The 25,688-nt window shown below is 53.8% G+C and overlaps 1 protein-coding gene across 4 annotated transcripts in view; it reads right to left on the bottom strand.

Moving 5' to 3' along the window:
• STX1A (syntaxin 1A) overlaps positions 1-25,688 on the bottom strand; it is a 102,903-nt gene that overhangs the window by 62,775 nt on the left and 14,440 nt on the right. For all 4 annotated transcript variants that reach the window (XR_012663647.1, XM_075113426.1, XM_075113425.1 and 1 more), the window contains exons 2-3: positions 23,534-23,611; positions 22,221-22,320 (exon numbers count right to left, since the gene is read on the bottom strand). Coding sequence is in view for 3 of the 4 variants with exons in the window: in XM_075113426.1 (XP_074969527.1) it covers positions 22,221-22,320; positions 23,534-23,611 (178 nt within the window). In the remaining variant the exon portion in view is untranslated. The remainder of the gene's footprint in view (positions 1-22,220; positions 22,321-23,533; positions 23,612-25,688) is intronic.

Here is a 25,688-nt window from a genome sequence, read left to right as displayed (position 1 = left end):
CCATAGCTCATCACCACTTCGCTTCCCATGTGAAGTATCTGCATCAGCATCTGCCAGCAATGCACAGGTTCCCCTCTTCTATTTGTCTCCATTGGTACTCGCAGTTTCTTTTGTCAGAGGAGTTTTCTTTTTTGCTTAATGTGAGGCTATAACTCAGGAGATTTCCTGGATGGTAGAAATGACGTGAAAAGTCCCCCAGTAACACTGCACCAAGATCCTCCATCCTCCTGCCCCTTTGATGCTCACATTCTGCCACCTTTGCTGCATGTGAGCCCAGACACCCTTGCACCCTGCTTCCACACCCAGGGTCTTTCCCACACACCATTAACCTCAATCCACTTATTAAACTGGGACCTCCGACTGGGATTTTTAAGGGTATTTGGTGTCTTACATGTGGCTGACAAGTCCCTGATTTGAGGTCCTTGCCTGCCTGCACTGTGGTGTGACACAGTTGCCACATAGGGCTCAGTCTTGGTCCCCCCAGTAATGTCACCTGCCTGTCCAGAGCCCAAAACTTTCATTTCAGGGTCCCCTGAGCAGTGGGAGGCAGGAGCTGGTCATCTGTCCATCTCCAGCTCCACAAGCTCAGTGCTGGGGGAACCCATAGCCCAATCTCCTAACACTAGGATCATAAGAAATAGAGCCAAAAGAGACAGGGATGTCACCTGGCCCTCACCTCTCTGCCACAGCAGTCTCATCACATGCCCGGTGGTTCTGCAGCTGCTTGAAGAGACACCTCCAAGCAAGCCTCCAGCCAAACCCTACGCAGGAGGACACCCAGGACACACACAACGGCTTTTCTCACATGGGTGCAGCCACGGATCACCTCAACAGTTTCCATCCCAAATACAGGTGCCGTCACCCCCTGCTCTCCTGGAACACTTCCACCCAGCTCCACTCTCTTGGGGGCACCACTGGCATCGGCAACAAAATCTCACAATGTACCCAAAGTCCTCATTGAATAACAAGCACCACAAGCCCATTCAGGAAGCGGGTGTCTAGCCAAGACCTCCAGCACTCCCCAGACTCTGGTAGGGAACCATGTGATAACCATGATTTCAACACCCAGGACCACACAGGGGATGATTTCAACACCAGCGGAAGCCTCCGTTGGTCACACACATCTGGTTGCCACTCACTAGTTCTCCATCATTGGAATTGTTCCAGGTCAGATTGGACAGAGCTTTGAGCAACCTGCCCGCATGGCAGGGGGTTTAGATGGGATGATCTTTGGAGGTCCTTTCCAACCCAAACCACTCAGTGAGTCCATGATTCTGTGGAGAAAGCCAAGCCACTACAGCCTGCACCATGCTGCAGATGTGCAAGCCAAGGGAGGACCTGCACCCACATGCATCATGTATGTGACCCTTCAACTCCACCATATACCAGGCAGAGCCTAGCAAAAGGCAAAAGCACCCAGTTACTGGCATGAGGGGCAGAGGAAACTTCTCCCAAAGCGACCAGACCGCTCTCATCTCTCCCTCAAGCATCAGGATTACATCCTGACTATGACACTGAGCTCACAGCACGGTATCACTTCTCCTCCCCACTCTTGTCCCCTGCATCCCACAGCCATGAACTGCTCTTCTCCCATTCTGCAGGGAGGACCCCACTTGAGCCCCTGCCATGCTGCATCCACCCCCTGCTCCACAGGCACCAGCTCCCTCTTCCCCATGGGGGAGTCGGCTGAGCTGTACCCAATGCAGCTCAGGAACAACTGCTCTCAGTTTGCATTTCATGTCAAAGCTGGCTGTTTCTGTGTCAGGTACCAAAAGGGCTTACATGCACAAAAGAGCTGCTTTTTCAACCATGTGGTTGAGTCTGGCTCTGTCTTCACTCCTGCCCACCAGGTGCTCGTGCTGATCAACCCCACGAGCCCAGCAGCTCAGCCAGTTTGCAATCTACCTCCCTGTCCATTTATTTAACCCATACTTTGTACATGGGGATATTATGGGAGCCAGCGTCAAAAGCCTTGCTAAAGCCAAGACAAACAACACCCACTACTCTCCCCACACCCACCAAGCCAGCTTTCATAGAAACTATCAGGTTGGTCAGGCATGATTTCCCCTTCATAAACCTTTGCTCCAGATCACCTTCTTGTCCTTCACGTGCCTGGAAATAAGTTTCCAGGATTAGCTGCTCCTTCCCAGGTGCCATGTGAAGGCTGACCAGCCTGAAGCTCCCCTGATCTTCCTCCTGGCCCCTTCTGAGGACAGGAGCGACATTTGCTTTCCTCAGTCTTCACATACCTCCCTGATCACCATCAGCCTTCAATGATAGTTACAAGTGGCCTCGCAACGACCCCAGCTGGCTCCCCCAGCACTATAGGCTCCCCCAGCACTATAGGCTCACCCTATCAGGGCCCCCAGATCTGTGTATGCCATTCTGAAGTGTTCCCAAACCCGATACTCTTCTACTAAGGGTCAGCCTTCGCTAATCCAGACTTTCAAAGTGATCTCAGGGGGTCCTTCCTGACTCTGCAGTTTTGTTTAAGGCCCTCCAATGGGACTGAGCTCATGCAGTGCCAACCTCCCCAGGTGAGCAAATATTTCATACCAAAATCTGTTTTGAACATGAGATAATGCCTTTACTCTACCCAGCACCTCTTCCACTGCTCTCTCCATCACCAGAGCAAGACAGAATCGGCACCGTCTGGCTGCTGGGAAGAGACGCTTCTTTGCTGTTCACCCCTGCCCTGGTGCAGGCACCTACCCAGCATAAATTACTTGTTTTCAGAAATATTTCCACTTGGCAAACAATAAAGACAAGTCCCCTCAGTCAGTGACCACCAGCAGATACTTGCCTCCAGCTCCATCAAAGCACCCCTCTTGGGCGACAAGAATGCATATTTTGAGGTCCACTTGATTACTGTAAGGCTTTTGCCCAAAAATTTAAAAAAGCAGGATGAAGAAAAGCAACTTTCCAAAATATGGCTCACAAACCACCCAAGGTCCAGACAGTGTCCACCCTGCCAAGCCGCTCCTCTCCCAAGGGGCTGGCACTGTCCTAACACCCACCCACGCGGGACATCAACACTTTCCATGCCATCACAGGATGCAGCAGCTCACAGCCCAAAACATCAAGAACTCAAATGCAGCCTTTGCCTAAAAACCACTTTTAAGACCAGATGCCGGCAGGGGAATACATGGAGGCAGCGTGAGGGCAACAGTGAACTCATGGAGCGCAACCTCAGCTCATACAGTTCCAGACTCTCCTATGGCTTTGGTAATAACCCTTGATGCACCACGTCAAGGGCTGCTCCCAAAGGTGGAGGATGCTCAGGGAGGAGAGGGGAAAGCCTGGCCTTCAAGAAGTCATCAAGAGCAACTCACTGGAAAAAGACACCAGTTCCAGGAGAGGGTTACTCATCCCTGTGGCCACCAGAAGCAATGTGGGACACTGAGCTCTGGTGCCCGTTGGCAGAGAAGAGCCAAGAGGAAAGAATCTCCCAGGTGAGACCTGGAGCAAAGCCCTCACCAGCAAGGAAAAAATAGATAAAACTGAATGAAATCCCCTAAAAAAAAGAAAACCCTCCCAGGCTGAGAGACTGGGCAGAGGTCATGCAAGTTTTCTCTTCTCTCTGGCTTGCCAGGGATGACCAGACAGCCACTGACCATCACTGTCACTAACATGGTGCAGCTGTTGTGACTGGGGTGACAGATTAACAACCAATTTCCTTGTCCTTATCATCCAGCATCTGAAAAGGTCACATATTCAGGCTGCTGAGTCTGGAATATCAACCCAAACCCCATTTCTAAACTCTGTCACAAGCCAGGATTTATGGTAACACCTCCCCAGACCACATGTCACCATCTCCAGAGGAGACTGGTCCAAACACAGCACGCCATTGCCAACAGGAAAGGAACTGGAGCATGCTAACAACATGACAAGTCCCCGAAAGGACAGCCCAGCAATCTACTGATTGCATTAACTGCATCTACAAGCCAGCCATGTTATGCAGAAAGTCTCAGGTGTAACAAAAACTATGCAGCAGTGCCACATCCCATGAAACCATTCCCAGCCACAGGTCAGGATACTGGGGACAGCCCCAGAGGACTGGATGCACCAAATGATCAACGGGGTGTCCAGGGTGTAGACACAACTGGGGTGCACCCTTACATCTCCATCCCACCCTGTGCACACAAAGCTGCAGAGCATCTGCAACGTGCACCAGTGAGCATGCACTTATTAGAGGCAGGGGAGTGAAGCCCTTATAATTAAGCAGCAAATTGCAGGGGAAGAATGCCAATAGGATTTTTTTTCCCTTCTGAATAATGTCTAGCTTATAAGCAGCAACTGACCCAGGTTATGGTAGGACCTTCCCTTGATATCTCACTTCCCAGTTGCTCACGTCATCAGCCCTGCTCTAACTTCTGTGATTTCTACCTGCCTTATGAATTAACTTGAAAATACCTCAGGGGCCCTTTCCTGCAGCTCTGCTCTAGCTGAAGAAACAAAATCCGGGGTTGGCACCTACAAAATCAGCTTCCCAAAGAGGGGTTGCCACCGGCCTGGCACCATGGCTGGGAAGCCCCTCCCCTCTGGCCAGCACCCTGCACATCAAGTCCAAGCAAAGCTGGATCTGAAGAAACAGCACTGAGGGTTGGTGTTTTGGGGGATGATTTGGAGGTGGGGGAGGAGGCAATGCAGACGACCTGATGCATGCACAGCCCCTGCAGACCCCAGAGTGCTCAGGGATGCAGGACCCACAACCCAGCCGTGCAGCCTGTGGGTTTGTGCAGGAACCTTATCTGCAGATTACGATTTTTGGTTAAATCTTCAGCTGGACAACTGGGATGCATTCTGCTGTTCCAGTAGCAGGTGGTGGGAATGGCTCCTCTCCTGTGCTGCTTCACTGCAGGTGTTTCACCTTGCTGATTGGTGGAAGCTGTCTGCCTGCACCCTGCCAGACTGTGGGTAGGGCGCATGGCTCCAGCGCCATCCCTTTCCTCCCATCACAGCAAGTGAGCCAGCACTTGGAAACAGTGCTCTGGAAAACTCTATGAGCCCCAATGACTGCAGCACACCTCCTCACAGCCACCACTGCTAGCAGACACGGACTTGGCCATGACCTTGGAGATTCAAACCAGTACAGAATTGAGAGAGATCACAGAATCATAGAATTGTTAAGGTTGGAAAAGACCCTAAAGATCATCAAGTCCAACCGCTAACCTATCACTGCCAAGTCCAGCACTAAACCATATCCTCAAGCACCACGTCTACCCTTCTTTTAAATACCTCCAGGGATGGAGACTCAACCACCTCCCTGGGCAGCCTGTTCCTATGCCTGACAACCCTTTCGGTGAAGAAGTTTTTCCTAATATCCAACCTAAACTTCCCCTGGCGCAGCTTGAGGCCATTTCCTCTCGTCCTATCGCTTGTTACTAGGGAGAAGAGACGAACCCCTGCCTCGCTACAACCTCCTTTCAGGCAGTTGTAGAGAGCGATAAGGTCTCTCCTCAGCCTCCTCTTCTCCAGGCTAAACAACCCCAGCTCCCTCAACCTCTCCTCATAAGGCTTGTTCTCCAGACCCTTCAAAAACTTTGTTACCCTTCTCTGGACACGCTCCAGCAACTCAATGTCCTTCTTGTAGTGAGGGGCCCAAAACTAAACACAGTTTTCAAGATGCGGCCTCACCAGTGCCGAGCACAGGGGGATGATCACCTCCCTGCTCCTGCTGGCCACACTATTCCTGATACAAAGCCAGGATGCCATTGGCCTCCTTGGCCACCTGGGCACACTGCTGGCTCGTGTTCAGCCAGATGTCAACCAACGCTCCCAGGTCCTTTTCCTCCAGGCAGCTCTCCAGCCACTCCTCCCCAAGCCTGTAGCGTTGCCTGGGGCTGGTGTGACCCAAGGGCAGGACCCGGCACTTGGCCATGTTGAATCTCATACCGTTGGCTCTGGCCCATCGATCCAGCCTGTCCAGGTCCCTCTGCAGAGTCTTCCTACCCTCAAGCAGATCAATACTCCTGCCCAGCTTGGTGTCATCTGCAACCTTACTGAGGGTGCACTCAATCCCCTGATCCAGATCATCAATGAAGATATTGAACAGGACCGGCCCCAACACTGAGCCCTCGGAAACCCCGCTCATGACTGGCCACCAACTGGATGTGACTCCATTCACCACCACTCTCTGGGCTCGGCCGTCCAGCCAGTTTTTAACCCAGCGCAGAGTGCACTTGTCCAAGCCATGAGCAGCCAGCTTCTCTAGGAGAAGGCTGTGGGAGACAGTGTCAAAGGCCTTACTAAAGTCCAAGTAGACAATGTCTACAGCCTTTCCCTCATCCACTAAGGAGATCACCTTATCATAGAAGGAGACCAGGTTAGTGAGGCAGGATCTCCCTTTCATAAACCCATGCTGGCTGAGCCCGATCCCCTGGGTGTCCTGCATGTGCTGCGTAGTGGCACTCAAGATCCTGGCGTAGGCAAGATGGCTTCCAGCACGACTGCTGAATCACAGCTGAAGTGAGCTGGCACTGAAGCAGAGCTCTCACCAGAGGGAAATCCAGGGAACTTTGGAGAAACGGGAACTGGAAATATATGGGTTTGATGGATGGACTACAGATGGATAGGAAATTCACTGGATGGCCATGTTCAAAGATATACAGACAATGGCTCAATGTGAAAGTGGATACCTGCAACAAATAGTATCCGTACGGGGACCAATATTATTTCATAACTTTATCAATGACATAGACATTCAAACTGAGTGCACCCTCAGCAAGTATGTGGATGAACCAAGCCAAACAGTGCAGTCAATACACTGGACGGAAGGGGTGGAATTCAGAGGGACCCAGACAGGCTTGAGAAGTAGGCCAGTTGAAGCCCATGAAGTTCAACAATGCCAAGTGCAAAGTCCGACACCTGGGTCACGGCACTCCCCAGTACCAGCACAGACTGAGGGAGGGAGGGAGGGAGGGAGGGGGGAAGGAGGGAGGCAGGGAGAGCAGCCCCACAGTGAAGGACTGGGGAATACTGGTGGGTGACAAAGAGGTCATCAGCCAGCAATGTGCGCTTGCAGCCCAGAAAGCCAACTGTCTCCAAGAGTTGCATCACCAGCAGCACAGCCAGCCGGTCGAGGGAGGGGATGCTGCCCCTCTGCTCTGCTCTCCTCAGACACCCCCGGAGCTCTGCGTCCAGCTCAGGCGTCCCCAGCACAAGACACACACGGACCTGGTAGAGCAAGTCCGGAGGAGGCCACCAAAATGCTCCGAGGCCCGGCACACCCCTGCGATGGAGAAAGGCTGAGAGAGTTGGGGGTGTGCAGCCTGGAGAAGAGACGGCTCTGGGGAGCCCTTACTGCCGCCGCTCAGTACTTTAAGGGGGCTTATAGGAAAGAGGGAGAGAGACCTTTCACCACGGCCTGCAGTGACAGGACAAGGGGCAGTGGTTTAAAACTGATCAGGGGTGGGGTAAGGCTGGACATTGGGAAGAAATGTTGTACCATGAGGGTGGGGAAGACACTGGCACAGGCTTCCCAGAGAAGCTGTGGATGCCCCATCCCTGGCAGTGTTTAAGGTCAGGTTGGACGAGGCTTTGGGCAACGTGGTCTAGTGGAGGATGTCCCTGCCTATGGCAGGGGGGTTGGACTGGATCACCTCAGAAGGTCCCTTCCAGCGCAAACCACTGTGAGTCCATGATTTTATGAACCTTCACATCCAGCGCAACAAAACCGCTACATGAGAAGGGAGTGAAAGATATGCCAAAGTGAAGGATGTGAGGTTTGATGACCAAGGCCCACAGCTTGGCCAGCTTAACAAGTGAGTCACTAATTCATTTTTAAGCCTAAGGATGTTGCGCTTTTACAAGGGTGCATTGTGTTCACATGGGAAGGTGTTGGCAGTGGAGGGACTGCAGTGTGGCCTCTGTGAGAAGACAACAGGAGCTGTCCCCTTGCTGGGCACAGCCAGTGCCCCCTGTCTCCAAGACAGACCCACTGCTGCCCAAATCTGAGCCCATCAGTGACACTGATGGTGCCTCTGTAATAATGTATTTCAGAAAGGGTAAGAAAACCACTGTGCAACAGCAAATGTGAGAGAGGAGTGAGAATATGTGAGAGGAACAACTCTGCAGACACCAAGGTCAGTGAAGAAGTAGGGAAAGGAGGTGCTCTGGGCTCTGGAGCAGAGATTTCCCCACAGCCTGTGGAGAAGAGCACGGTGATGCAGGTTGTCCCACTGCAGCCCATGGAGGACCCAATCCTGAGAGCAGGTGGACGTGCCCTGAAGGAAGCTGTGACCCTGGGGAGAGCCCATCCTGGAGCAGGTTTTGTCCTGTCTGCAGACTGAAGCTGTAACTGCGGCCCTGACACACAAAGCCATCACCCACCCACAAGCTCCCCAGTGCCTTGCCGTCCCCAGGCTTGCAAAGCAACCGCAGTCCCCACTATTCACTCCCAATTCCCTGAGCAAACAGCCTCAGACTCACCAGGACCTGAGATAAGCTGGCATCTTGTCCAGCAGGAGAGTCCACCTTCATGGTGGGGGAAGAAGCCAGGGGACACGCTGGTCCTGGCTTTGGAACATGCATGAAGCTAACCTCTCCATGGCAGGCCCAAAAGGCTTCCTCCCAGCCCTGCATCCCCTGCACCAATACCTAAAGCTGGGCAGAAGGAAGGTGGACACAAGTCCACAGTGTGGGCAAACCGGGGACATGGCAAAGGAGCCTGACAAGGGGAAACAAAAATAAACCCCAAGTCCTAATCAAGCTTTTGGGCAGCTCCCAGCCACAAACAATGCCCAGCTTGGGAAACTGAAGGTCACAGTCGTACCCAGTAATGTCCCATGGATGCCTGGGTTGCATGCCTGGCAAGGTGATTGTCCCGCTCCGCTCCGCGCTGGGGCAGCCTCACCTCGAGTGCTGGGTACAGTTTTGGGCACCACAGTACATTAAGGATATAAAGCTACTAGAGACTGTCCAGAGAAGGGCCACGAAGTTGGTGAAGGGTTTAGAGAGGAAGCTGTATGAGGAGCAGTTAAAGTCCCTGGGTTTGTTCAGCTGGAGCAGAGGAGGCCGAGGGCAGCCCCATGGCGCTCTGCAGCTCCCTCCCAAGGGGAGGAGGAGGGGCAGGGCTGGTCTCTTCTCTCTGGTGACCAACGCCAGGACCCGAAGGGATGGCAGGGAGATGTGCCAGGGGAGGGTTAGGCTGGGCATTAGGAGAAGGCTCTTCCCCCAGAGGGTAGTGGAGCCCTGGAACAGGCTCCCCAGGGAGGCATCACGGCACCAGCCTGGCGATATTCCAGAAGCACTTGGCCAAGGCCCTCAGAGACATGGTGTGAATTTGGGGTGTCCTGTGCAGGGACGGGAGTTGGATTTGATGATCCTTGTGGGTCCCTTCCAGCTCAGGGCATTCTGTGATTCTAGGGTTGGTGAATGCCTGTGCGGATGTCTACGCACACCCCATGGGAGGGCTGACAAACACCTCTGCAGACATCCACACAGTCAGGAGAAGGGCTGGAGGGCAGCAGCTTCCAAAGGCAAGCTCTGTGCAGGCATCAGGGCTCTGCTGAACAGGCTGGAGCTGGCAGCTGCAGGAGCAGCAACCACTCCGAATAAGCAGCTCCCAGGCACTTGCCAGCAGACAGACCCCACCACCCAGCTCTCTGCAGGGTTCCCAATTAATGGCAAATGGGCAGCAATACACGCCTGCAGGGATTAATCATCCTCCTGGGTTGCAGGGAAATCATTATTCCCAACTACCCCGGTGCAGCTGCTGATGCACCAGCACAGGATGCACAGCCCGGCAGCACTGAGACGCAGGCAGGCAGGCAGCAGTGCTGGGGAGCAGGCAAGCAGGCAGCAGCCCCCGGGATCAAAAACGCAGTGCAGTAGGAGTGCAGCAGGCAAAGACCCGAGAGAAAGGGAGCTGGCGCATCATGTCAGGAGAGTAGGCAGCAGCTACATGTGCTACATGCTGAAGGTGGGTGGTGTAGCAAGGCAATAAAGTACAGGGATTTGGGGGGGAGTTTAGGGGGAAATAGGAGATACTTTCTGGGTGAATATTTTCTCCTAAAGCAAGAGCCAAAAAGATTTGGAACAATATTCAAACACTTGATTACTGCAGCAATTCATACATACAGCAGCATTGTGTTAACTACCTTTTAAAAAATGAACAAGATTATATTCCAAACCTTCCCCTAAGAATAATTTTTTTTGGCCTTACCACATCATAATATTAGGCCACACTTTGTACGCTATTTTTGAGCACTGGGTAAAATATTGGTTTGGGTCTCCAAGCTAAGAGTGGAAATTCTATTTTCAGTGTTCTTCCTCTCCCATTTTGTGAGCGTACCGGTTTCTGCCCCTCTGGGTGCAGATCCACATGCCACACAGCCCCGCTGCTGTGCAACGGGCCAGCAAAACTGGACTGGACTATCCTACGATCCTATTCTAGGTGTCATTGTTTTGTCATTATTCAGAACTAAAAAGGTCACAGGCATCTCATGAATACTTCCAGCAGCATTGTTGGTGTTGCCTGAACGCTGAACAACTCCAGTCTCGTTCTTGAAGGAGTGAGGCAAGCTCAGCAGTAAGCAACAGCCAAACTGGCTGCAGCACTCGTGTCCGTTCACTCCAGAGGACAATTACAGCAGACCCAGGGACTCCCCATTTCTGAGCTAGACACAACACAGCCTAAAGGTAAGAGGACCCATTCTGGCAAACACCAGCCCCATCTAGCATAAAGTCTCCCGTGTTGCAGCCAAAGTCTCCCCTCGGCACATGATCACCTACCTAACCAGCCCAGCCAAACGGTGCCCGCACGCCCGTGGCAGGCACCTATCCCACCTCCTCCTCCAGAGCCAGCCCACATGCACACCTTGCTGTGCTCCTGTTTCTCCACACTACAAAAGCCCTCGGAGTCCTTCGCCACTTGAATTTCCTGCTCCATCTGCCTGCTTCCTCCCACCACCTGCCTAAAACCTGCACTTATATCAACCCTTCCTCCTCTCCCTCCTTCCAACCACACACACTGCCCTGCCACATGTGGGTAACGGTTACCGAAAGACATAGACACAGCTGCTATTTTCCCAGCTGCGCCAAACCCAGTGGGTTTCTACCAATAATTACCCCCCCCCCAGGTTGTTTCCAGCAGTTTCCCATTCACCATCCCAACTTTTTCATCTTTCCACAAATTAGATATAGCTCTATAATGCCAATTCTTAGAACCCCACCCCACACAGGCAGGAGCCCCTTGCTGCAGCAGAGCCTGCAACACAGTCCCCAGACGCAGGTGATGGTGGGGACCCAGGAGATCACAGGACCTGGCCACACTCCTGCTCATGCCTGCACCTCTGCCCTGCTCTGCTCTCCCAGCCAGATCCACGCTCCCTCGCTGCTCCCACATGCCTGGAAAGTGCATAGCCTTCCCCATGCTGCAGCTTGCAACAGTGCCAAAGTAATCCTGGGAAAGCACAGTAACAGGATTTACGGCTTGCTCATCTCAGCCCTCCTAAACTCGTTTCTGCAAATAACAGATTATCCCCCAGTCTCAACACTGAGACAATGGAGATTTAGCAAGAGAAAGCTGAGATCTAGCTGCAAAGCATATACTGCTGGGTTTGGATGAGGTGTGCTGGAGAGCATCCTACCCCAGCTCATGGCCTCTGCCTGCACAGGCAGCACCCCCAGTGCCCTGTGGTATGCCAGCCCTGAGGCAAGGACACGCTGTTGTGTACTGAGCGGCACTGCTGGGTGATACAGCCACTCATGCAGCAGGGACGTGGCTCTGAAGAGTGTCAGTGCTGCAAAAGCCACGTGCACACAGCCATGCAGGGCAGGGCTCGCCTGCCTGCCAAGCAGATGCCAGGCTGCAGTCCCCTGATCTTGCCATTTCCTTTTCCCTGTGCTTCCCAAAGCAGCCCCATGTTTCTGCTCTTTCACCTTTTAGCCTTCAAGCCCTCCTCATCTGCCTCCCCTGCCAACACCAAGCCCAAGAGCTAAAACCATTAGAAATCACAGTAATTTTCATGTGACATGCAGCATAAAAGGGGATGGGGAGGGGACCCTGGCTGCTGTAAGCAGACGAGAGAAACTCAACCACAGGTCAGAGTCAAAAGCAAGCAACACCCAAGAGCACTGCAACGCATGTCCCCATGCAATCCAGCATCCCACCCACTGGGGCCGGTACTGCACCCCACTCGCTGCCCACTGGAGCAGGGCTTCTGCTGCAGAGGGGTCTCCAGCTCCTCTTCTGGCCCCAGCATCCAGGGTCCAGCCAGCACCAACTGCTACAAATCCAGCAGGGAGAGGTACAGAGAGCCCAAGGACAGCCGTGCAGCCAGATGCCTCAGACAGCAACCCAGCCTGCTGAACCCATGGCTTGCTGGAAGAGCCCCAACCTGGCCAACCTGCTGGGCAAGAAGGACTAAACTCTTCCAGCCAGTGCTGCAAGGGGCACAGCTGCCATAACCCCCCTCATTTTTGCTCCTTTCCCTTCTTCCTCCCTCCTTCCAACCTTCTCAGGCAAACAACTCACCCTGTGGGAAAGGGCACGCAGCTTCATGGTGCAGCCGGTGCCACCAGTGCAGCACACGCAGCCCCAGCCTGGCTTGGCTCACCCACACGCCTGGACCCCAGCCACAGCTCAAGGACCAGCCACGGCTGGTAAGCACCAGGGGAGGAGATGCAGGGTGCGGAGTGCAGCCGAATTTGCACACAGACGTGAGGGTGCAACAGGGCTCTGGGCAGTGCTGGCCCCGTGTCCCCTCACCCCCATGGCTGCTTGCCTCCTACCAGTCGCTCTGTCCCAAAGCACCCAGGACACAGGAAGAACAGGGGCTGCAGTACCATCCCAGGGCTACACTGCTACACTTGGCACAAAGCCAAGGAGCCACGGGAGCTCTCCTGCGTTACAACAGGAGCACAGTAACTCCAGCAGCAAGGACGGGCTTCTGCTCCACAAGTTACCTCCTTGTTGCCCACCATGCAATGGGCTCTGGGGTGCAACAGGGTGCACAGCCCAAAGGAGATAAAGTTTTCTGGCAAAAGCTGCACCTTGTGGCAGTGATAAAATTTCTTCCAGGAGTGCCACTAACTGTTTGGTCTAAATTAAGCCCAGAATAATTACAGAGCAGCTGATTTTTATTCGGGTTTTTTATGTTGCCATGAATCACACTACAGTTAATTGATATTTACTCTGCATTCACTCTGTGTTATGGATCACCCAGCGTTGTTCAGGATGACAGAGCAGACAATAGGTGCTGGCAATCACAAAGCTCAGGCTTGCAGGGGGGCTACACAGCCGCTGAACAGTAAAAGGGAACTGGACTAACACATGCCACATCAAGGGGACACAAAAGAAAAAGAAAAGGGAGAGAGGACAAAGATGGCCCAGTCACCCTCACTGGTACTGGGATGAGGCACAGAAAGTCCATGCATCCTAGTCTCATGGGCAGCACCTGAGGGCAGGCAGCAGGTGCCACCATGCTGGGTGCGACGTGGCTATGGGAGCTCACATGGGTCCGTGCTGAGCAGCAGCGCAGCCAGGAAAGGTGAGGACCAGCGTGAGCATCCCTGCACCCATGCTCTCCCCTGCTCCACCTGCACCCTGCAACACCCGCTGAATCAGTGCCAGGAGGTGCTGGGCTGGTTTAGTGCAGAAGGGAGGCGCTTTGCCAGCTTGTGCCCCAGCTCCACTAGGGGTGCCCTGGAGACACCAGAGAGGGCTGGACTGTCCACTCCCTGGACAGCTGTCTCCACAACTGAAGGTACAGACGAGCCTCTTGCTTACATGCAGAGGTGCCACCACAACCCGCCAACCCTCACTTTGTCCACCTCCTTCAAACACTCATCGTCTGTGGGTGCCTGGGCCCAGGCTGGGCCCGGGTAGCCCCGACCCATCCCACACAGACAGACCCCGACTTCCATGGGGGTAGCAACATGACAAGGTAAGAGAAGGATACTCAGTCTGAAAACCTCAAGAAATGCTGACTAGCAGCCAGGGCTCCCCCAAAATCCTGGAGACCTCACGCCCTGGGGTACCTCAGCCCTTCAAAAGCAGAGCTGGGACAGGTGGTGGGGACAGGGAAGGCAGTGACTGCACAAAGACCTTGCAAAATGGCTGAGCTACTCCATGGCTCCAACAGGATGAAGCCAGAAGGGCAAACAGCTATTTAAGCTAAATATATTTGTTCTTGGGGTGACATTGGTATGTAAATTGATCATAAATAGACTCAGGCTGGAAATGAGAAGATGGCTCCCAACCGCTAGAGGTTAAGTCCTAGAGCAGCCCTTCAACAAGAATTACCAGGAGAACAAACAAAACTCTTTCAAGATGGAGCTGGAGAAATGTGTGAAAGGGTGCTCAAAAGCATCTCTGTGTGCAGCCACGCAAGGCAGCCCCTGAGTAAAGCATGGCATTGCTGTAACTACCACAAGCATCATTAGCACAGCTCTGCTTGGGATGCCCAAGGCAAGCATGGGTTTGAAGCTGCTCTGCAGGAGCTCCTGGACATCCAAAGTGGGTAGAGGAACTTCCCATCCCTGCACCAAGCACCCCTCCAGTTTCTCCATCTCACCCCAGGTTTGCTGCACCGGGCAGCACCAGCAGAGCCGTGAGGCCATCCCTTACCATGGCTGCACCAAGCTCGGGGTGAAAGAAAGCCTGAGAACATCTTTCTCTTAGGGACCTGCCCGGAGCAGGAAGAAGAGCAGGATGCAGAGAGCAAGGGTGGCACATGACACCTCCTCCCCACTGCCCTCATGAGCACCCGCGCCTTCCCACACATACTGCTGCCAGCACAACTAAGTACCTTAGCCACAACACGGCTTCTCATTTTGGTGTCAGCTCACCTGCCTCAAAGCCATGGCAGGAGGAAGCAAGCGGGCAGCAGCTCACAGCACTGCAGGCAGCAGGGGCAGTTACAGGGGAGGAAGACGGGGCTCCACACTCCCCCTCCTCCAACGAGCACGGCCCAGCAAAGCAAGGGCTCCCTGGTTCCTGAAGCAAACAGGCAGCTCTGCTGCCACACCATGCTCTGCCACACCTCAACAAGGCTGAAGAACCACCTCGGTTGGTGGGGACCCTGCCATCTACCAGCTGCACTGGTGTCCTCCCCAGCCCCAGCCCTGCTCTGGGAGGTGTGGTGAGCAGCCAGACCCCGTCCAACCTCCCTGGGCCACTCGGGATTTTACGTCCATCAAATCCACTCCACATCTTGCCACCCAGCGAGGCCAAGTGCGAGGTCCTACACCTGGGTCAGGGCACTCCCCAGTACCAGCACAGACTGAGGGAGGGAGGGAGGGGGGAAGGAGGGAGGCAGGGAGAGCAGCCCCACAGTGAAGGACTGGGGAATACTGGTGGGTGACAAAGAGGACATCAGCCAGCAATGTGCGCTTGCAGCCCAGAAAGCCAACTGTCTCCAAGAGTTGCATCACCAGCAGCATGGCCAGCCGGTCGAGGGAGGGGATGCTGCCCCTCTGCTCTGCTCTCCTCAGACACCCCCGGAGCTCTGCGTCCAGCTCAGGCGTCCCCAGCACAAGACACACACGGACCTGGTAGAGCAAGTCCGGAGGAGGCCACCAAAATGCTCTGAGGCCTGGCACACCCCTGCGATGGAGAAAGGCTGAGAGAGTTGGGGCTGTGCAGCCTGGAGAAGAGACGGCTCTGGGGAGCCCTTACTGCCGCCGCTCAGTACTTTAAGGGGGCTTATAGGAAAGAGGGAGAGAGACCTTTCACCACGGCCTGCAGTGACAGGACAAGGGGCAGTGGTTTTAAACTGATCAGGGGTGGGGTAAGGCTGAACATTGGGAAGAAATGTTGTATCTTGAGGGTGGTGAGACACTGGCACAGGATGCCCAGAGAAGCTGTGGATGCCCCATCCCTGGCAGTGTTCAAGGTCAGGTTGGACGGGGCTTTGAGCAACATGATCTAGTGGAGGATGTCCCTGCCCATGGCAGGGGGGTTGGGCTGGATCACCTTAGAAGGTCCCTTCCAACCCAAAGCACTCTGTCAGTCTATCTCCCTACTTCAGGTTGAGGAGCTGGAGCCATCTTTGTCATGCCCCTGTAGTGCACTGTGGACAAACCCTGCAGCCCTGCTGCGCCAAAAACCTCATGTGGCCAGACCTGAGCAGGATGCGACTGGGGCAGGGACACCATGGTGAATGGAGGGATACAGTGCTTTACTTTCTGTGTCCAGGACCCTTGCTCTGCTGTGGCCACACTTGCTTCACCATAGCTCTAGCTCCTCTTGCCACCACCTCCAAGGTCTCCTGAAGTCTGGGCTGGCTCTGATTTCCCACCCCAGGGAAGCCAGTAGAAGCAGCACAGAGGGTAGAGAAGCAAAGAGAGTCCAGGAGAACAAAGTCAGGCTTTTCACCGGAACCCTCATTCGTCCTCTCCCACTGCTCCTCTTGAAGGAGCACCATACAAGCTGAGCCTGAAGCCTCCAATACAGCATGACTGCAGCACCAGGTCTTCAAGGATACCTCCTCTCTGCCCTGGTGGTGTCAGGCACCGGGGGGAATGTACCCCCAGAAAAACCACTGCACAGTGGGAAACTGAGCTAAGATGGCACAGAAAGCAGTGTCCAAGGAGGGCAGCTCCAACAAGAACCAGCTGCAGCCTCCCTTCATCCCAGCAGTGCCAGAGCAGCATCTCCTCTGAGCAAAGCGGGATTCCAGCTGTAACACCTACCAAACAGACCTGGTCAGTAGCAAGGTTATGCTTACATGAGAGCACAGATCTTGCTCAGATGTGTCTGGCCGGGGCCTAGGCACCAAGACAGTTCCAATCTGCCTTTTTGGCACTGGCCAGATGTGTTGCTTCAACGCATTAGAGGTGAGCAGCTATAATTTGTCTCCCTGACCACCTGGCACACCTCTCTGCCACCGGAGATGGTCTTCTAGGAATTAGAGGCCACTCTCCAAATAACTCAAACATCCTCCAGCAGACGGAGAGCCTGAACAAAGTCACCTTGTGCCCTGATGTCCAAAGCCACCACCTCAAGTCTGCGCAGCTTAAATTATGAAAATGGCGGTCAAGTGTACACGCAACTGCACCTCCCCTTCCATCCTGGTGCAGATCCATAACGGACCTGCTTCCAGGTCTGAAACATTTATCAGGTCTTCCAAAGCCTGAGATGGACTGAGCTGACAGGCTGAAAGACATGACCAGATTTGAAGATTTACGTTCCTGGAGGCAATCCATTCAGCGAACAGCATCCGTTATATAACGCAGTGATGATGAGTTGTGGAGCCCGGCTGCGGGGAGCAATGCGGTGCACAGAGAAGACAAATGGCAGAGAAGTCCTTCCTTACCACTACAGAAAAAACCCAGCAGCATTTCATTCTGTTCTGGTTGGCAACTTGCCATGCAAAGTCACCTCCTCTGGGGAGCAGCCTGGACAAAGGACCGAGGACCAACAGCTTAATTCAAGCACAAGGAGTGACAACAGATGCAGCAGCTCACCAGGAAGGATTTTAGGAACAGGTTTATCAGGAGCTGTGACTCAAATCAGAAGCAGCAGCAGCAATGGCTCCAACCCGAGGAGAAATACAGCCCCTCAGCTGCTCTGAGCCCACTCAAGCTCTGACAGGATGCTGCCCACTCTGCAGCGCAGAGCTGCTCAGCACAGAGACCCTCTCTGTCCCCCTGATACCAGGAGCAAACCCACCAGTGCTGCAAGGTGCAGGGAGGCAGGTGGGTGAGGGGCTGCCACCCTGCCAGCACCATGGCAAAGCCAGCCAGCTGCCCACCCACTGGATGCCAAAATAAGCCCAGGCAGCAGTGGCAACAAGGATCCGAGAACAGTCTGTGCAGCCAGATCAGTGGGAAGGGAGGGGAGAGGAGGAATGAGCCCTTCTGTGCAACGTGGATCCAGCCCAGCACCTCCATCATGAGCTGTGCAGGTAGGTAAATCCAGGTCTTACACAGACACCTGGACCTCACCTTCTTCTGCAACAGCAGAGCATGTGCAGAAAAGCACCAAGGGCTTGCATCCACCTAAGCCTGTGTCATTTGAGACACAGGTTCCAGTGAGCCTCTCTCATCTATCAAGAGCCCCTGAAAAAGCAGCAAAGCAATTCAGCCAGCAGACACTGTACATCCATCCATCCACCCATCCCTCCCTCTGCTCAGTGCTCCAACGGCAACTCTAACCACTGATCATCCATTTTCCGAATTACCAGCCCAACTCTGTCCTGATCTTCTGAAGCCCCACTCCAAGGTCCTCCAGCTCTAGGAGGGACTTGCCAGTGGTGTTTAAGGAGCTTGTATCTCTTGACAGAGGCACGGTTTGATGGTCCTGTGGACGACCACATACCAAACTGAGCTGTGCCATGCACAGCACACACTTGCTTCTGGAATGAGAAGTCTGTGTCTTTCTTCTGATACCCTGGAGGATGACTTCCATCACCTTTGTAGTGGAGGTTTCACATGATGCTAAAGTGCTTATAGAGCACTAAGAAGTAACTGAAGTGATGTTCCAGAGGGGACAAGCAACATTCCAAATTCCCCACGAGTTTGGCCCCTGCAACATCTTGCCTTGATTGTCATTACAGACGTCATTCACTTGTCATGTTAAAAAGCAAACACCAGTGAGCACACACCCAGACCAGCCTTTCACTGCCTATGTTTCAGTGCCCCTTGGCTGCATCCCCCTCTCATGCCTCATGGAAACCTTGCTTCTTATTTTCCAAATTCATCTCAATAAATTCACTTCTCTGGATTACAAGCCTTTGCATTAATTACCAGGTTCTCAGCAGACTCAGGAGCACAGGGAGGCGGTGGGGGGCTGCCAGGCACTGTGCCGGCACCCACCATTCCCCGCTGCACTGCCTTCACTACTGTGGGGCCCTGCAATGCCTCCACCCCGCCGAAGCACAGCACTGAACTCCAGCCAAGGTTAACATGGAGGTTAATCCTGTCATTGGTTGAATTCCTGCCACGTTTCATGCATCTCACCAGGGGCTGAGAGAGCAGACAGACATGGAGCGATGGTGCTCTCAGTGTGGCTGAGTCTACTGGGAAATGGAAAAGCTATGAGCAGTACATCAGTTATCGCAGAATGGTTTGGGGTGGAATGGACCTTTAAAGATGATGCAGTCCAGCCCTGAGTTATCCCAAGAGCTGACCCACGGTCCCATGAGACAGAACATGGCCTGCCCTTACAAGGTCACTTAAGTTAAATGCCTCTCTAGGACATTTAAGCAGACCCCTGCAGCTATGTCCAAGGTTGTCTCCTGTCTTGACACCAAGGACGATTTCTAAATGCCCGTCCCCAGGTATCATGGGACAGAAGGCAGCAGCGCTCAGACAGGGTGCACGTCCTGCTCCAGTGGTCCAAGGACATGGGTGCTGCCTACGAACACAGCTCAGCTGACACCACACCACACAGCAGCCTGGGGGGCTGAAGGCTGGTCGGAGACAACGCCCGCTGTCCACCAAGCTGGGAGGGGTCAGTCATGGTGAAACAGCTCTTGCTGATTTGTGGTGGTACATCTGTGAGCAGTGGGTCCATGTGAACCCTATGAAGTTCAACAATGCCAAATGCAAAGTCCGACACCTGGGTCACGGCACTCCCCAGTACCAGCACAGACTGAGGGAGGGAGGGAGGGAGGGAGGGGGGAAGGAGGGAGGCAGGGAGAGCAGCCCCACAGTGAAGGACTGGGGAATACTGGTGGGTGACAAAGAGGACATCAGCCAGCAATGTGCGCTTGCAGCCCAGAAAGCCAACTGTCTCCAAGAGTTGCATCACCAGCAGCACAGCCAGCCGGTCGAGGGAGGGGATGCTGCCCCTCTGCTCTGCTCTCCTCAGACACCCCCGGAGCTCTGCGTCCAGCTCAGGCGTCCCCAGCACAAGACACACACGGACCTGGTAGGGCAAGTCTGGAGGAGGCCACCAAAATGCTCTGAGGCCTGGCACACCCCTGCGATGGAGAAAGGCTGAGAGAGTTGGGGTTGTGCAGCCTGGAGAAGAGACGGCTCTGGGGAGCCCTTACTGCCGCCGCTCAGTACTTTAAGGGGGCTTATAGGAAAGAGGGAGAGAGACCTTTCACCACGGCCTGCAGTGACAGGACAAGGGGTCTGACCAGGGGCGGGGTGAGGCTGGACATAGGGAAGAACTGTTGCACCATGAGGCACAGGCTGCCCAGAGAAGCTGTGGATGCCCCATCCCTGGCAGTGTTCAAGGTCAGGTTGGACGGGGCTTTGAGCAACATGATCTAGTGGAGGATGTCCCTGCCCACGGCAGGGGGGTTGGACTGGATCGTCTCTGAAGGTCATTTCCAACGCAAACTGCCTTGTGATTATGCAAGTCTATCTACCATGAGCACCACTGCACCTCCTGGACACACCACAATATTATAAAACACTAATTTCTAAATGAGGTGTGGGCTTTTCTTTCACTGCCCAGTTTTTTTTCATTATAAACTGAATTGTCTACAATACCAAGGCAAGGTAACACTGTAAAACCAAACCAGAAGCACTCCCAATGTCCTGGACACTTCTTGAAGTCACGTCAATGTCACAGTATCTTATTTGCTGCAGACCTCAGACTTTTAAAGAGTTTTTTATGCTTTTAGGCCAGAAGTCCCCTTTGCAGTCCAAACTCTGGCTCAGCCCCAAGGGGACACCATGCCAACGCATGCTATATGAGCCCAACAGCCAGAAGCAAAGCAATGGCAGCCCTTCCCTAAAAACACCCAAACAGAAACACTGCAACATCACACAGTGCAAGCGCAGACCAAAAGAGCCTGGAGGATTATTGAGCAACAGTCTGAGACATGTGAATTCCCTCGAGAAAATCCCTTGCTTCCAGGCTTGGCCAAGTGAATTTTAGCTGAGGAGCAGCTGCCAGGAGAAGGGAGCGTGAGACAATTTAGGAAGAACCACAATCTTCCAAGCAATGAGCAATATCTATTGATTGGACAGAAAATAATGTGTGTACAGACAACCTCCTGGGACCTCTAGAAACAATTCACAGTCGGATACGAGCAGACATGGAACTGCAGTGGGCAAATGAAGAGAAGTGGATGGGAGGAGGGTGGGTTGCAAGACAGAGACCTGGCCTCACCATTCCAGTCCCCTGATCATACCTTTGCACCAGGGCCGCTGCAGCCTGGAGGGCATGAGCAGCATTCAGCTCATCAGCAGTCACCCACTGGCCCATGAAAGCAACACCTTTGCCAGTGACAAGGCTGCCGGCAGCTCGGAGCCATCCTGCGCAGTCACCCCTGCAGCAACCATCAGCCCTGTGGCCACCAGCACCATGAGGGAGGTACATGAAGGAAAGCCCACAGGGGCTCACAGCAAGACTGAAGGACAGGCTTGGGGCAGCAGAGACATTCAAATTATGTCCCCCAGTGGGTAAGCCTGTCCAGCATCCAGCCCTCGACAGCCCCACCAATAAGCAGCTCTGCACAGCTCAGCACCTCCCTTGCACAGCTCAGCACCTCAGTCCCAGCTGCTCCCCAATAAGGGGTCTGCAGACACCAAAGCTGGAAAGCCTCTGTGCTAAAGAAGCCCAGCTGACCCCAACAGCCCCAAGTGCTCTGCCAGTGCCATCTCCTCTGGTTCCCCCAGTAGATGTACTGCTCACACCTGGGGACACGGAACTCATCACCCACAGCTCTAACTCTGCGAGATCCTGCAGATTCCAAAATGTTGCTACCTCTTGAGTGCTGCTATCCCTAACTTCTGTTTGTGGCAGCAAACCTTTTCAAAGGAACACAAGACTAGGGAAGAAAACAGCAATACATCAGTTAGGTCCGGAAGGGAAAGACTCTTTGGCCACCCAGCAACAAAATGTCCTGCAGGACAGAGAGGACAGCACCGCAAGTACACATCGCAGGCTCAAAGATGGCTGCACCATTTGTGGGCCATGAGGGCAACACTCAGCCTGCTCTGCAAGCGCTGCCTCACCCACACACCCTCCGCAGGCAGCCAGGGCAAGACAATGGCCAACCAGCATAAAAAGAACCATTTGCTCTTTTCAGCCTCCACGTTGCCCCACCTTTCAGGAATTCCCCTCCTGCAGCCTCATTGGACCCTCACCACCGCTCAAGGTCAGAAAGCCATCAGCCGTCCCTCCACTCCTGCCCACACGGGTCCCAGCCCTCCCTCACCCCAGCCATCAGCCACCTCGGCAGCTTGTGGCTTTCCAGCCGCGGCAACCTGAAGACAAGAAGGCTTCTGTCTGACCCTGTCCACCCCAGAAGTGGCCCAGCCCAGCACAACCAGGTGCCCGCAGGGATGCAAGCAGATCACAGTTCACTCACTCTCGTCAGGGTTAGGCGAAGCAAGAATGGCACTGTGCTTCCTCTTCACTTCCTCCACGTTCTCTGAAATTTTATCGATGAACCCTCGAATTTCTTCCACCTGTGGAGATGGACAAGAAGACAGGTCTCCTGTGAGAGGCCTGGAGTTTTCGAAAGGGGATGGATTCTTAAACCCTATCCCAAAGCAACCACGACACATCTGAACCACAGCAAACATCCTCCTGGACAAATATTTTCCAGCTAGATCCTCAAACTGTAGGACCACCATGAAATCAGACATTCTACATCACAGCAGCCAGCTTTGCAGTCACAGCAATGTAATTCAGACTCTACATCCTGTATCGTTGACAGTGCACTGAGAAGCATTTGGGGTTTATTTAAATTAGCATCAGATCTACAGATTCCCAGAGTCTGCACCTCTGGCATGGAGGACATTGCTGAAGTTGCACAAGCCAGGCTTGGTCCTGGCTAAGTACTCCACGGCTCTTTGCTCGAGGAGCTGAGAAGCCCAGTTTGCCCCTCACCCCACAGACCAGGTAAGCCAAATTCACCAGCAAATCCATGCTGGCAACTTCCCCCACTACAATCTCCCCGTGCTATAAGGAGACACATCAACATCACCGGGAGGGGGAACCTCTACTTGTGCCCTCTGCCTGCCAGGCTGCCCACTCTCTAGCTCTGTCTTCTCCTTCGACTCACACCTCCACTTTGCTCATCTTCCTCCATCTGCATGTCAGATTTTTTCATTCCCCACTCCATTGCCTGCATAGATACATTTTAACACCCCCTACACACATGCCATCCTAAGGGTGTGCTAAAAATCCGCATGCAGATCTCACAGCCACCCACATGCCAGAAGACAACCTCTTGTTTGGTAACGAGAGGTACAAAATTAAATCAATTCCATGCAGAAACTGCTACTCCGCAGAAGTGCTTTCAGGAGAGGTTTGAGAGCTAGTCCGCTTTAGCAGCAGGCTGGAGGCAGGCACGCCGCAAGGCTCACCTGCTCCCCAGGCCCAGCTGCCCCACTGATTTCTGGAGCAGGAGGTGGCACAGCAAAGCATCCCTAGGGCCAGGTAAACCCACGACAACCCCAGGTCTGTGTGGAAACCTGGTTCCTGCTAATTGGCACTCTGAGCAAGGACCTCAAACACCAGCTGAGCAGCATCAGCCAGGTCAGGACCCCATCCCCACTTCAACCGCTGTTCCCCACCTGTGGTGGGAGCCCATACCACAGCCCTGCAGCCTGCTCCAGCACTAAGAGAAAGGTCTGAACTGGCTTTAAAGCTGCATTGGAGAAACAAACCTCTCACCTGCTCAAAGAACTCATCCATGAAGCGGTCCCGGTCCACGCTGACGGTGACTTCATCATCATCATCACTGTCCTTAGCCTGCAACGACATGAAAGAGGCATCAACAGGTGTTTCCAGCATAGTGCACAGCTCCATTTCAGGAGTTCCTCAGGGGCATCTTCCCCTCTCCTTTGCTCACTTGCTCCCAGGAGCTGGGGCAAAGGCTAGCCAGAGCATGGGATGCCCCAGGCACTGCCGCACCAGAGTACTACAGACACCAAGAGAGCAGAGGATGGCCAGCTCCAGCAACAAAGGCATGATGCAAAGTGTGATGCAGTCAGCTGCCACACGGTGTGGCCCTTCGTGGCAAGCACAGAACAAGACGAACGATAGTATGCATTTGCGTAGAGCTGGAGGGGGGAACTTTATGAGCTATCCTCAGCTGTGCATGAGCACAACAGCTCTGCAAACAGCAGTGATGGGAAACACGAGGGGTACTGCAAGAGGAAAATACAAGGGGTGCTGGGGAGCACAGGGAAGGTGGGAGAGAACAGAAAATACAACAGAACCAGTAAAGCCACAGCAGGCAAATGGGGGGTTGTCCTTGTCTGCAGCAGCGTGTGTGTCATTGTCACCAGAGATGAAAACACCTCCCATCCCAGTGAGGTAGGGGACACGAGCTCACAGGGGAAAGAAAAATTACAGTCCTCTGTATAAGGAGACATTACAAAGATTATTATCCAAAGCAGATACATGACAGAGGGAAATGGAAAATTAATGGGGTGGAAAAGCTGCTTCTTACTCCATCTTCACTAGAGACAAGGAGCCAATGGAATGGAGAAGATTTAAGAGAGAGGACTGCCTGCTTATCTCATAATTGTCCCACATTTTGCAGATGGGTACACGTCATCCCATGGCTTCTTTGCACTTTGCAGAGCTAGCCAATACAGTCTCCAGAGAGATGCCTCTTACCTTGAAGTAAGTCAGATGAAATACCTAACCTTCCCCCTAAAATTGTCTTTTTCATCCTGTAGTGACTGATTTGGGCAGAGTCGCACAGAGACCTCAGCTTTCAGCCTTGCCACCGCTCGTGGCACCGTCTGCTTTGGTAACCACTTCAAAAATGGCTTATCCAAAGACCTCAAGATTCAAGAGCTACCATGACTCAAGTGAAAATCTCACCCTGACAAAGGCACATTGCTGCTTTGACCCGCTACAAAGAAGAAATTTTCCCTGAAGCCAGGAATTCAGGAGTTGTCCTTTTTGGCCACAGCTGGGCCCCCAGGCCAGGGCTCAGCAGGCAGGAGCTGCCTGCAGTGAGGCTGGGGCACGGCAGGAGCCGTCAGCTAGGAACAGATTGGTGCACTGAGATTTTGACGGAGCTCGGCGAGATCAAGTTGAGAATGAGCACCTCTTACTACCTCCTATACCTGCCATACCACCTCTCTTCTGTGCTTCTTACAGCTCTGCTGACTCCAGCTCCATGCCACAAAGCTTTTCCTCAGGCAGCAGCCCACTACCCAACCCAGCCCCAGCACCCACCACAGACTGGCTGTCCCGTGTCTCACAGCACACAGCCCACCACAACACACTGCCGTGAGGTTTACCCCACAGCACACGCGCTGTGCAGGGGGCGAGGGCTGGCACTGAAGCCCAGGCTGGGGGCAGATGGCCTGCGAAGCTCTGGGTGCAGAGCAGCTCTGCCAGGGGACACACGTCCTGCCTGCAGCCCTGTGCTGCCTCACCACACACCCAATAGCATGGCCATCCATAGGAAAGGGTCAAAGGAAAGGGGGCTGAGAGCAGCCCCACAGAGAAGGACTGGGGGATACTGGTGTGTGACAAATGGGACATGAGCCAGCAGTGTGCCCTTGCAGCCCAGAAAGCCAAGCATCTCCTGGGCTGCACCACCAGCAGCATGGCCAGCAGGTCGAGGGAGGGGATGCTGCCCCTCTGCTCTGCTCTCCTCAGACACCCCCGGAGCTCTGCGTCCAGCTCAGGGGTCCCCAGCACGAGACAATGGCTTTAAACTGAACAGGGGTGGTAGGTTGGACACAGGGAAGAAATGTTGTACCATGAGGGTGGTGAGATATCTGCACAAGTTGCCCAGAGAAGCTGTGGATGCCCCATCCCTGGAAATGTTCAAGGTCAAGTTGGGTGGGGTTTTGAGCAACAT

The sequence above is a fragment of the Phalacrocorax aristotelis genome, chromosome 18 (assembly GCF_949628215.1).
Source record: "Phalacrocorax aristotelis chromosome 18, bGulAri2.1, whole genome shotgun sequence".
NCBI lineage: Eukaryota > Metazoa > Chordata > Aves > Suliformes > Phalacrocoracidae > Phalacrocorax > Phalacrocorax aristotelis.
Note: the sequence above shows the minus strand (reverse complement) of the source record. Positions and strands in the feature narration are given on the sequence as shown.